The sequence below is a fragment of the Gracilinanus agilis genome, chromosome 4, assembly GCF_016433145.1.
Source record: "Gracilinanus agilis isolate LMUSP501 chromosome 4, AgileGrace, whole genome shotgun sequence".
NCBI lineage: Eukaryota > Metazoa > Chordata > Mammalia > Didelphimorphia > Didelphidae > Gracilinanus > Gracilinanus agilis.
In genome coordinates, this window is record NC_058133.1 from 494,222,861 (window position 1) to 494,234,589 (window position 11,729).

The following is an 11,729-nucleotide window of genomic DNA, read 5'->3' on the forward strand; positions in this document are numbered from 1 at the left end:
ACAACTTATAATGGAAAAAATCCCACTAAATCTCAAAGAAAGCTGAGTGAAAATAAAGGCTTAAATTTTTCCCCCATCCAAGTTCAAAGGCCCCTGGAAAGCGATGGCCGTGCCGCTTCATGAGCACTAAGAACAGGGAGAAAAGTGGGCTCCCCCTGGGGGGGACGGGGCTGGACCTGCTCCCCCATCAGAGAAATGTATTTCCACAGGGGATGCTGGAGGTCACAGGAACCGAGCTTCTCTGCAACTTGGAAATTCTGTAATTCTGTTCAAGGTTGGGATTTCCCTAAGTCTAAAGCTGGGAAATGGGTGAAGGGAAAGCAAGACACGGGTAGGGGGCTCAAGGGATAGAGCCAGGCCTACCGTCGGGAAGTCCTGGGTTCAAATCTAGTCTCAGCCATTTCCTAGCTGTGTGAGTCTGGGCAAGTCACTTAATCTTGTTTGATGAGCCCTTACCCTTCTGTCTTAGGGTCATGATGAGGATAGACAGTAAGGGTTTTATATATTTAGCTGCCTCTGTGTGTTTGTGCCTATATAGAGAAATTTATATATTAAATTGTGTATGTAAATTATGGCATAATAAATTACATTAAACAGTTTTATTATATGTTGTATTATAATTAACAATATAATGTATCTATATATTACATATAATAAAGTGACTTGGCCAGTCATTAATATATTATATCACAATGTCATATATATCATATTATATATCATAATATATATCAATATGACCCTGGGCAAGTCACGATCCCCAAGGCCTAGCCCTCACTTCTGCCTTGGAGCCAACACACAGTCTGGATTCTAAGACGGAAGGTTAATGGTGCACATATAGGTCTTACATGAGAGCGTCTCTCTATCTCTATACGTCGGTCTGTCACACAGCCAGGGCCTGGCGCTGGGGCAGGAGGATCCTCTGTGGGCACTCCGAGGGGTCCATCCATATCCCTGTACTATCAGGAGGAGGAAAGGAGGGCCCCGGCACGCTGGGAGGATCCCTTTCGTCTCCTGCCATAGAACAGAAGCTCCTCCTTGGGGGTAACAAGGACGGCTGCCCTTTGGTCTGTGTGTTCCCAGAGTCTGACATCACTGGGGGGACACAGAAGATGTCTGAGAAGTCCTCGGAGATGGAATGACTAACGAGATCACGCCGGGGCTCAGTGTCCAGCCTCGGATGATCCGGCCCAAGATCAGACCCCGCCGCTGCCCCAGAGCCTCCGGAGTCCAGGACGGGTGATGGCGCCTTCCTGCTTCAGCTCATCCCAAAGGGCTGCTTCCCCCGCAATGACCTCACCGGAGACTCATCCCATGAAATGCAAAGATGAATTTCCAAAACAACCATACAGGAAGAACGAGATCGAATTAGCGTCCATGTCCATCCGTCTCAAGCCGAATGCAGCTAACCAGATCCCAGGGTGTCTTTGCCAATTAAATCAAAGGAATTTGATTTAAAGAAAAGGCAGGGCGTCTTGGGGACGGAGGACAATCTGGAAGCCCCAAACCCTTCTGAAGGGCAGGCTCCGTAGCCCTCTCCTCCTATACCCTTCCGGGGAAGCCAAAAAAAAAGGCATCTTGTTCCTCTGGGAAGAAGTCATCACCCAGCAGGAGGCAGTCAAGGGAGCTGGAAGACCCAGCTCTGAAGAGAGCCTCAGACACTTACTGGCCCTGTGACTCTGGCCAAGTCACCTCGCCCTGTTTGCCTCCAATTCCTCACTGTAAATTGAGAATATTAGACTCGATGGCTTTTGAGAGTCCTTTCTCACTCCACATCTATAATAAAAACAAGAAGCATTTACGCAGTACTTTAAGGTTTGCAAAGCACATGGCAAATATGATCTCACTGGAGCCTCCCAACAACCTTGAGAGGGAAGTGCTATTGTTATCCCCCTTGTAGGGCTCAAGCAGCTGAGGCAGACAGAGGTTCTGCGATTGGCCGGGATCACACAGCTAGTAAATGCTGGAGTCAGGATCTGAACTCGGGGATTTGTGACTTCACGTCTAACACCTTTATCCGTGGTGCTACCCAAGTCTAGGACTTTAAGAATGATCTTCTTCCATTTCCCCTCTGAGGATGCCTGGCTTACAGTATTCTCTGGGGACAGGATGCATACAGACTCACATACATATTTAGTTTACATGTGTGTGTACATATGTAAAAATATGCTTAAAAACACGTTTCTATCTTATAATCATTACTAAGTATAGAGCAAGGCAAGGATGGGTTAAGTGACTAGCCCAAGGTCACACCACCGGGAAGTGTCCGAGGCCTCATTTGAACCCAGGTCCATGCCCGAGGCTCTGAGCTGCCCCTATTCCCGTGGGTCATCCTCATTTTTCAGAGGAATAAACAATCTCATAAAGGTTCAAAAGCCCGGATTCAAACCCAAGTCATCGGGCCTTGGAGTCCAGCCCTTCTGCTACAAGCCATCTTCCCGCTTGTCCACATCAGCTCCATCCTGCCAAGGCCGGCCCCCTTTTCTGGATCTAATGAACAAGGAGCCAAAGTACCAGCTTCATCCTTGTTTCCCAGGGGCGGTGGGGAAGGATCCGGAGCCCTCGGGGCTGGGGCGGGTTCCTCCAGAAAAAGGCGGAGCTTGTGGCTACCCTCTAAATCTACCCCAGCCTAGAAATAAGAACATGGTGGGGAGGGGGGAAATGACGTATGGTGACGTCACAGCCCGAGCTGCCGCTTCCGGAACCCATTTCAGGCAGAGATTCCGAAGCGCTTTGCCACTTCCTCCTCGCGCTCAGTTTACAGACCGGGAAAAGGTGGCAAAAAGTAACTCCCAGGTCAGGCGCCTCGTCCATGTCTGAGGCTGAAAGTGACATCACCGGGAGGAGTCTGGCTCAGAGCTCTGTGCACTAAAGCGCCCCCTAGCGATCCAACCACCACTTAACAAGGGCTTATTAAGCGCCAGGGAGAGAACTAGGCTATCTCCATGCTATCAAAGGAGCTGTCTGGCTCAGTGGATGGAGAGCCAGGCTCAGAGAGAGGGAGGTCCTGGGTTCAAATCAGATCTCGGACATTGCCTAGCTAGGTGACCCTGGGCAAGTCACTTCACCCTCATTGCCAAGCCCTTACTGCTCCTCTGCCTTGGAGCCAGGGCACAGTACTGATTCTAAGGGAGCTGAGGTCACTTAAGAAAAAGCAAAGCCCTTGATCAGAAGCCACAAAAGATAAAGCAAAGGTAAGAGAGAGTCAGGGAGGCGCCTGCTCTGTGCCAGGATGGAGGCTAAGCTCTGGGGATACAAAGAGAAGAGGCAGCCCCTGCCCTCAAGGAGCTCACAATCTAACGGGAATCCAGAGCTGGACTTCTGTGTCAGGGCAGCAAAAAATCTCACCATCCAGCAGGGGAAAGACTGAGGCAGGGCTGTAAGGGAACAGGACTGCACCAGGAAGCTAAGAATGTGAAATTCAGAGAAGCCCTGAGGACGTGCAGGAGCTCATCCAGAGGGAAGCCAAACCAGGAGGCTGAGTAATCCCGGAGCTGGATCTTGGAGGGGGAAGAGATGAAAGCATCAGCTTCCTTGAGTAGAGAGGTGGGGGGGGGGGGGGGTTACAGGCACAGAATGGTGCCTAGACTGTGCTAGCTTCAAGAGAGGACTAAAATATGGGAATATGTATTGTATGAAAGTACTGGTATAATCTGGGGGGAAGAAGGGAAATCTGAATCCTAAAATGTCAGAAAACAGTTTAACTGGCAAAAATTGTTTCTACAAGTAACTGAAAAATAAATAAATTTGGGGAAAAAAGAGAGGGTGAGAGTGGGGGAGATGTGAGGAAACGAGTATGTGGCAGGGTTTGGCTCCGTGCTTACGTGACTGTGTTCCTAATTGTGAACCAAGATAAAGATCCAAAATAAAACTAATTTAAAAATAAAATCCATCCAGGAAGCCTTCCCAGAAGAGGCGAACTTTTAAACTAGGGAGCAATTCAAAAATTTGCATCTTCCCCTCCTCCCTCTGGGCTGCCTCATCAAGGCAAGACTCTGGATCTGGTGAGTCAGAACCATCTGCCTCTCATCCTTCAGGTTTCCTCCTCCATCTAACCTGTGAGGTCGGGCCTCTGAGGTCCCTTCCTGCTCAGAAATTCTTCTCTTCTCTTATCTGTTTCCTTCTCCCACAAAGTCTCCCTAGCCAGACCAACCTTCCCACTCTTCCCACACCCTAAATCCTCCTTCCCCATAAGGCTCTTATACCAGCTGTGGGACCTTGGCCAAGTCATGTAACCGGAGCCTCAGTTTCCCAATTTATAAAAACCTTGCAGGGCTGTTACCAGGACCAAATGAGAGGAAACAGAAGGTTAAAGTTATGGGAAGTTTCATTTGGATATGATTGATGATGATTATTAGCAGTAAATGCAAGAGTATTGTGTGTGGCCTTGGCATCACTGTGAGCCTCAGTTTCCCTTCCTGTAAAAAGGGAGAAATTTAACCCACAGCTACTTCAAAAAGGTGTTGCTCTAGTGAATGAGATCATATGTGTGGTTAATTCAATTTTTTTTTTAAACTTTTGCCTTCTGTCTTAGAATGCATACTAAGATTCGGTTCCAAGACAGAAGAGTAGTAAGGGCCAGGCAATGTGGGTGAAGTGACTTGCTCAGGGTCACCCGGCTAGGATTTGAATTCAAGTCTTCCTGATTGTAGGCCTGGCATTTTATCAACCAGGCCACCTGGCTGCCCTTTGAGGACCTTCAAATGGAGAATTCTCTGAAAGACTCCCTCTCTCTTCTTCTGCCTGAAAGCGAGTCCTAGCGAGCAGCTGAGCTGCTCATTTCACAATAATTTAACAAAGTTGTGAAATAAGTCAGAATGCAAATGCTATCGATTCCCTTGGAAAAAGAAATCGCTGACCATAGGCTCAAAACCTGACCACCCCTGGGTGCCAAAGGCTGAAGCCAACTGACGTCAAGGAGGGAGGTCAAAGACTCTGAGGGGAGGTTCCGTGGACAGAGCACCAGGCCTGGAGATGGAAGAAGGTTCAAATTTGGCCTTAGCGACTTCCTAACTGGGTGACCCTGGACAAGTCCCTTTACCCCAATCGCCTAGCTCTGCCTACTCTTCTAACTTGGAATTTATCTACACATAGATATAACATATAATCAATATAATAATGTATAATCAATACTTAGTATTGATTCCAAGACAGAAAATAAGGGTTTAAAAAATATTTAAAAAGAGGAGGACAGGAAAGGTCTGCTTTTTTAAGGAGCCCTGATTATCATCACAAAAATGGGAAAGGGGAGCCCCAAACCCTTCTTAGCCTGGCCAGTACTAAGGCTGATTTCTGCCTGCTTTCCAGGCTTTTATTTCCAGTCTTGACTACTCACTCCTTAAAACATCCCCACCCGCGTGGGAGGCTTCTGGTTCCCCAGCAGTTGAACTCAGGTGTTGAGAAAATATGAAAATGGTGAAAACGGAAATAAAAATCCCCACAGCCAGTGCCCCAGTTTCCCCAGACGTGATGCCTCATTGAACAAGGCAGCACTTTGTGGCGTTTTCCTAAGGTGCCAGCAGGCAAAAACATGCCTGTGTGCCCAGATTTCCAAAAAGCCACTGGCTTGGAGATGGGGGGAGAATGACACCAAAATCCAAGATTTCCAAATGGAAGAGGAGGAAACGGAGGTTCACAGAGATTAGTGGACTTGTCAGTGAGCTTATGAGGCACAATTCAAACCCAGAACTTCCTGCCTTGAAATCCGCTGCTCTGCCCACAAAGGGTCCTTCCCTCAATGGCACAGCCCCTAGAGAACAGTGAAAAGCTGGAAAGCCCTGCAGGAAGAACTCATAGTTACTTTTTCTTTCTTATTTTCTTTGCTAAATGAGATAAGAATCAAAGTATCCACTAAGTTTACTTATTAACATACCCCTAAACCTTGGAGAAAAAAAGGGTGAAGACCAATTCCAATACAGGTAGGTTTTCATCTGAACACTGGTCTGTGGTCTCACCAAGGGGGTCACTCACACCCAAAGGCATCCAGGCCTTGTCGTCCTGTCTATCCCCCAAAAATTATGTTCAAGGACCCAACCACCACCCAATGCCTAATCTAGCACCTTCTTCATGAGCATCCATCCCACCCCTCCGCCTGCCTGCTGGACGCTTCCATCCTGTAGCTATCTCCAACTCAATATCTTTCCCCCCAATCCAAGCTTCTCCATTCCGCTCGAAGGCCCCTCCATCCTTTCGGGCATCAGGACCATAACCAGGAGTTAAAACCCTCCCTCATCCCACAGGTCTGATCAATTCCCAGCAACCCTAAAGGCTGTAAGGATTCTGATCAGCGCAACAACTAGGATTCCAGATGCTGAAACGTGCCACTCGCTCACCTCCCAACAAAGAGATTTTACTCTTTACTCTCCGGCTGTAGATTGTATTTTTCAGGCATCGTCAACGTTTTGTAGGACTCTATTTCTTACAAGATTTTGTTTTTATTTTTCTTCTTTTTTTTTTTAAAACTCTTCCCTTCCATCTTAGAATCAATGCTGGGTGTTGGAAGGCAGAAGAGTGGTCAGGGCGAAGGAATGAAGATTAAGTGACTCATGTGGGGTGCATTGGAGGCTACATCTGAATCCAGAACCTCCCCTCTCTAGGCTTGGTTCTCTATCCACTGAGCTACCTAGCTTCCTCTGTTTTGCTGTTTGTCTTTTTCTAATGAGAGGGAGAAAAAAATACATTTTTGCTATTTTTAAAATTAATGTTTTTAAATATATATCCCAGTGGAATGGCATGTTGGCTCTGGGAGGGGGAAAGGAAAGGGAAAGAAAATGAATCATGTAAACATGGAAAAGTATTTTAAAAAATAAAAAATATGTATATTCCAGGTTCATCAATTTGGGGGGAAAAGAAACTTAAAGGCAGGGTCAACTCACTCCCGTTAGAAACGAAACGATAAAATGAAGTCATTTTGCTTGAGATAACGGAGAAGTGGTGAAGCAGAGTCCAGTCTTGTCTTGATTCCAAAGCCCGTTTTCCACCATACCCAGGGTGGATTCCATCACCCTACCTGGACACATGTAATGTTAATTAATTAAATTGTACTAGCAGTGATATCGACGATTCCATGACATCATGGGGCACTGCTGGGGGGAGGGGGGGTCCTCGGTCTCTAACTTGGCTTTTCTGGTTGGACCCAAGATTTCACTCCCATTAAAGTAAATTCTGACAATCCCCCCGAGAGCAGCTCAGGCCCACAGATAGCGTGGTGTGCCCGGGGTCCCAGAGACAATATCTATGGGGCAGGGGCAGGGCCTAGGGCTGGGTCTACCTGGCTGATGCTCCCTCTGCCATAAAAGTCGGACAATCCTAGCACGAATCTTTGAAGCTCAAATGAGAGGAATATGAGAAACAGGCAGCAAACGCCTTCCATCACCACTTAAAAGAAGTAAATTAATAAAATAAACATTACCCAGAAACCTAAGTGATGCTTGGGGCTGTTGGGGAAAAGGCAGTATTGGCAGACCAGGGCTGGTCCCATCTCCTATTAGAACAGAAGCTCCTGGAGGGCAGCTAAGCAGCACAGAGGAGAGGCAGCCTGGAGTCAGGAGGTCCTGGGTTCAAAAGTGACCTTGGATACTTCTTAGGTATGTGACCCTGGGCAAGCCACTGAACCCTAATTCTCCTTGATGCTCTTCTGTCTTAGAATTGATACCAAGAGGGCAGCTGGGTGGCTCAGTGGTTTGAGAGCCAGGCCTAGAGATAGGAGGTCCTGGATTAAAATGTGACCCTGGGCAAGTCACTTGACCCTCATTGCCCAGCCCTTACAGTTCTTCTGCCTTAGAACCAATACACAGTGTTGATTCTAAGACCGAAGGGAAGGGTTTTGATTGATGGGTTTTTGGATTAGGAAACCCACAATTAAGTGCCTTGACCAAGGGGGGGGGAGGGGTGCTCCTTGGACCGCAGGTTCAAGTCCAGTCTCGTGCCCCCTTGGTTAAGCCTCTACAAAAATGCTGATAAATCAATGGTCCGAGCGCATGCCTGGGCACAGAGCCTAGGCACTGCCCAGTGGCTGCGCGCTGACCTCTGGGGGAGGGGGCACCAAAGGGCTCCGGGGAGTAAAGGGGGGCCCGACTTGGGAGGGGGGATGGGAAGGGGAGGAGGGAGACCGAATCATAACACGCCCCCACGCGGGGACTCGATCCCCGGGGCCCGTTTCGGCCCATTTCAGCTCAGCTGGGGGGTGGGCGGGTCACAGGGGAGGCTTAAGGAACGTTCACAAATGCACATGCTCGCACGCCGGCAATGCACACTTATGCACACGCACGTCCGAATGCACGTGTGCACGCACACACGTGCATCCCTTCCCCTCCCCCGGACTCTTCCGCCTTCCCACGTTGCCCACTCACACTTCCATTGCGGCTCCTCCTCCTCCTCCTTGCTCTCCCTCCGCTCCGGATCCCGCTCCACACGCTCCCGATCCCGCTCCACACGCTCCCGAGTGGCAGGCCTGGGGCCCGGGGACAAGGTTCCCGCTCACGCCACGGAGCCGCCAGGCCTCCGCGCGAGCGCGCACGTACACACGCCGGGGCCGCCTCCGGAGACACGCAGCGCGCTCCCTTAGCCAGCCCAGCCCCTTCTCCTCCCCGCCTTTCCCAGCAGTGGCCCTGGGGCGGAGGCGGGGAAAAGCACTGGGCGTACACGCCGGGCCCTCCAGCCTTTGCCACCCATCCCCTGGCTAGGCTGCGTTTTAGAGCGGAAGCTCCCTGAGGACTGGGACTGGCTCCCTTTTACTTTGCTATCCCGGTTTGTCGTTCTTTCGTTTTCCTTCTTGTCCCCTTCTCGGGACCCCACTTGGGGCTTTCTTGGCAGAGATGACCGGAGCGGTTGGTACCATTTCCTTCCCCAGTTTATTTAGCAGATCAGGAAACTGAGGCAGTCGGGGCTAAGTGACTTGCCCAGGGTCTCACAACTCGTACCACGTGTGTGAGGCCGTTTTGAACTCAAGAAGATGAGGACATGCATTTTATCCACTGCGATCAGCTGTCCAAGCCCCCGGAGTGGTTTGCTATTTCCTTTTCCAGTCTTTGGAGGAGCAAACTGAGGCAAACCGGGTTAAGGGGCTCGTCCAATGTCCCCCAACTAACACTAGCCCAGATTTGTACTCCGATTTGCCGTGCTCTGCGCACTATAGCGCCCCCTAGCGACCTAACATCATCTTACTATGATCTTTCACTCAGCCTTTCATCTGGATTGTGCCTTGCCACTATTTTAAGAGTTTTACTAACTTCATTTGTCCGTGGATTGTATCCTCTCTCAGCTGGGAACCCGGCGAGGGCAGGGACGGGGTCTGACCCGACCTCTGTCTCCTCTAGGACCTAACGCAGCACCTAGGAGGGTTTTTTAAAAAACCTTCCTTTCCGTCTGGGAATCAATACTAAGTATTGGTTCCAAGACCGAAGAGTGATCAGGTCTATTGGCAACTGGGGTTAATTGACTCGCCCAGCGTCATATAGCCAAGAGGTGCCTGAGGTCAAGTTGAAACCCAGGCTCTCCACCACTGAGCCACCTGGCTGCCCCAACCTAGTAGGCTTTTAATAACAGCTGGCATTTAAATAGGGCTTCAAAGTACGCAAAGCACTTTACATACACAGTCTCATCTGATCCTCACAACAACCTTGAAAGGAAGGATTTTAATATCCCTCTTTCACAGAAGGAGAAACTGAGGCTAGCCATCCTGCTCAAAGTCACAAAACTAGAAGTGTCCGAGCCAAGATATAAACGCAGGTTACCAGCTCCACATCCGGTTTGGTTTATTTATTATTTAATAGACTATTTAATAATAATACTCTAATAATAATAATAAAGGCAGTTAGATTGCTCACTATACAGAGAGGGCTGGGGCCAAGACCAGAGTTCAAATGCAGCCTCAGACACTTATTTGCTGTGTGATCCTGGACAAATCAATTAACCTCTGTTTACCTCAGTTTCTTCTATTGTAACATAAAGATCATAATGGCATACACCTCAAAGGGTTTCCACCCACTGACTGGCACATAATAAACCCTCTGTAAATGCTTCTTCCTTTCCTTCTCCACCTCTCCCTCTTTTAATAATGATAGCTAGCATGTAAATAGCACTTTAAATTCTGCAAAGCTCCTTACAAATGTTATCTCATTTAATTTCCCTACCACCCCTAGGATGCACAAGGGGAAAAAAAAGAAAGAAACCATGCCTGCCCTTAGGGAGTTTACCCTGGGCTGGAGTTAAAGCTGATACACAGATAAGGAGATAGAAAATAAATATAGGTGTCCCTTCCGCATCATGGGGGTTAGGAATCTGGAAAATTCCCCTAATTTGGAAAATCCACATAAGATTGTTTGGCTTTCTTTTTGCAAACTTTTATTTTCTACTTGTTTTAACTTTAGAAAAGAAATTGTGTATATTTATGGTGTTTTTAAAGGTGGGGGGGGGTAACTGGGTAACTCAGTAGATTGAGAGCCAGGCTTATAGCTGGGAGGTCCCGGATTCAAACGTAGTCTCAGACACTTGCTAGCTGTATGACCCTGGGCAAGTCACTTAAGCCCAGCCCTTCCCACTCTTCTGCCTTGGAACCAATACAACGTATTGATTCTAAGACAGAATATAATAATAACAACATAATAAACTATGTTGATATTATATAATACTGTAATGTAGTTTATGCATTTCTAAACATTTTCTGTGTCATCTGTTGGCCTTCACAAAACTCCCCAAATATTCCCATTTAGTTTCTTATGCCTCTCAGTGATATATCAAAATCTTGATGGGCAAAGCCAAGATATGAAAGGGATCCATGTATAAAACTTCTGGGGGAGGGAGAATGAAAAAAAGCTTCTTTTAGGAAGTCGGCTGAGGCTTGAAATGAGCTTGAAATTCCCAAAGAGGAGAAGGGAGAAGGTAGAGCTTAGCCTACATCCAAAGATATGGGGAAAGATAAATATGTGAGGCAGCTGGGTGGCCCAGTGGATAGAGCATTTGGTCTGAAGTCAGGATCTGTGCTCAAATCTGGTCTCAAGTATCTATCTGCCTGCTATTTGACCCTAAATAAGTTATTTAAACCTTATTAGCCTCGGTTCCTCATCTGTAAAATGGGGACACAGTGGAGACAGAAATGGCAAACCCTACTAGTGTCTTTGCCAAGAAAACCCCAAATGGGGTTCTGAAGAGTTAGACCCAACTGAGCAACAACAGTTCAGTTAGTTTGGCTAATAAATTAGAGTCAATGGTGAAGAGCAAAGTGAAATATGTCTGGAAGGATAGATTGGGAGCAGATCTTTTGGGCTGAATTTGGAAAAGATTAGCTCAAGTGCTAGATTGAAGAGTTCTTTATCCTAGAAACAAGAGGGAGCCACTGGGATTTCTTGAGCAACATAGCAGCATCAAGGCTCTCTATTTGGCAGTGATGCAGAAGGCAAATTGGAGAGAAGAGGCAGACCAACTAGGCTTAATAGAATATGAAAACCAGGTGATTCCAGGTGATTCCGGGCCAGGACAACTCAGAAAAAACAAGTCCCTTGAAAGGGACAAGCTGAAACTGACCAACTGACCTCTGGTGCCATTTTGCTGATGGTGCAATAATTTAGGGGCGTTTCATTGCACCCATCGCTGAAGTCTACGCACACGAAGTTCAAAGACACGACCCCTGCCCTCTCTGCTTACCCTCACTGTGTACCATGCCGGATCTGAGGTCAGTGACTCTGGCACAGGATAGGGACAAGACCCAAAGGCGAGGCAAGGAAGATGAATGG

General features: G+C 47.9%; 1 protein-coding gene across 1 annotated transcript in view; it reads right to left on the reverse strand.

Annotated features, from left to right (window-relative positions):
- LOC123247474 (CGRP receptor component) overlaps nucleotides 1-8,520 on the reverse strand; it is a 31,409-nt gene extending 22,889 nt beyond the window's left edge. The window contains exon 1 of the mRNA XM_044676373.1: nucleotides 8,349-8,520. Coding sequence (XP_044532308.1) covers nucleotides 8,349-8,356 — 8 coding nt within the window. The 5' untranslated portion in view covers nucleotides 8,357-8,520. The remainder of the gene's footprint in view (nucleotides 1-8,348) is intronic.
- Between the last annotated feature and the right edge of the window lie 3,209 nt (nucleotides 8,521-11,729).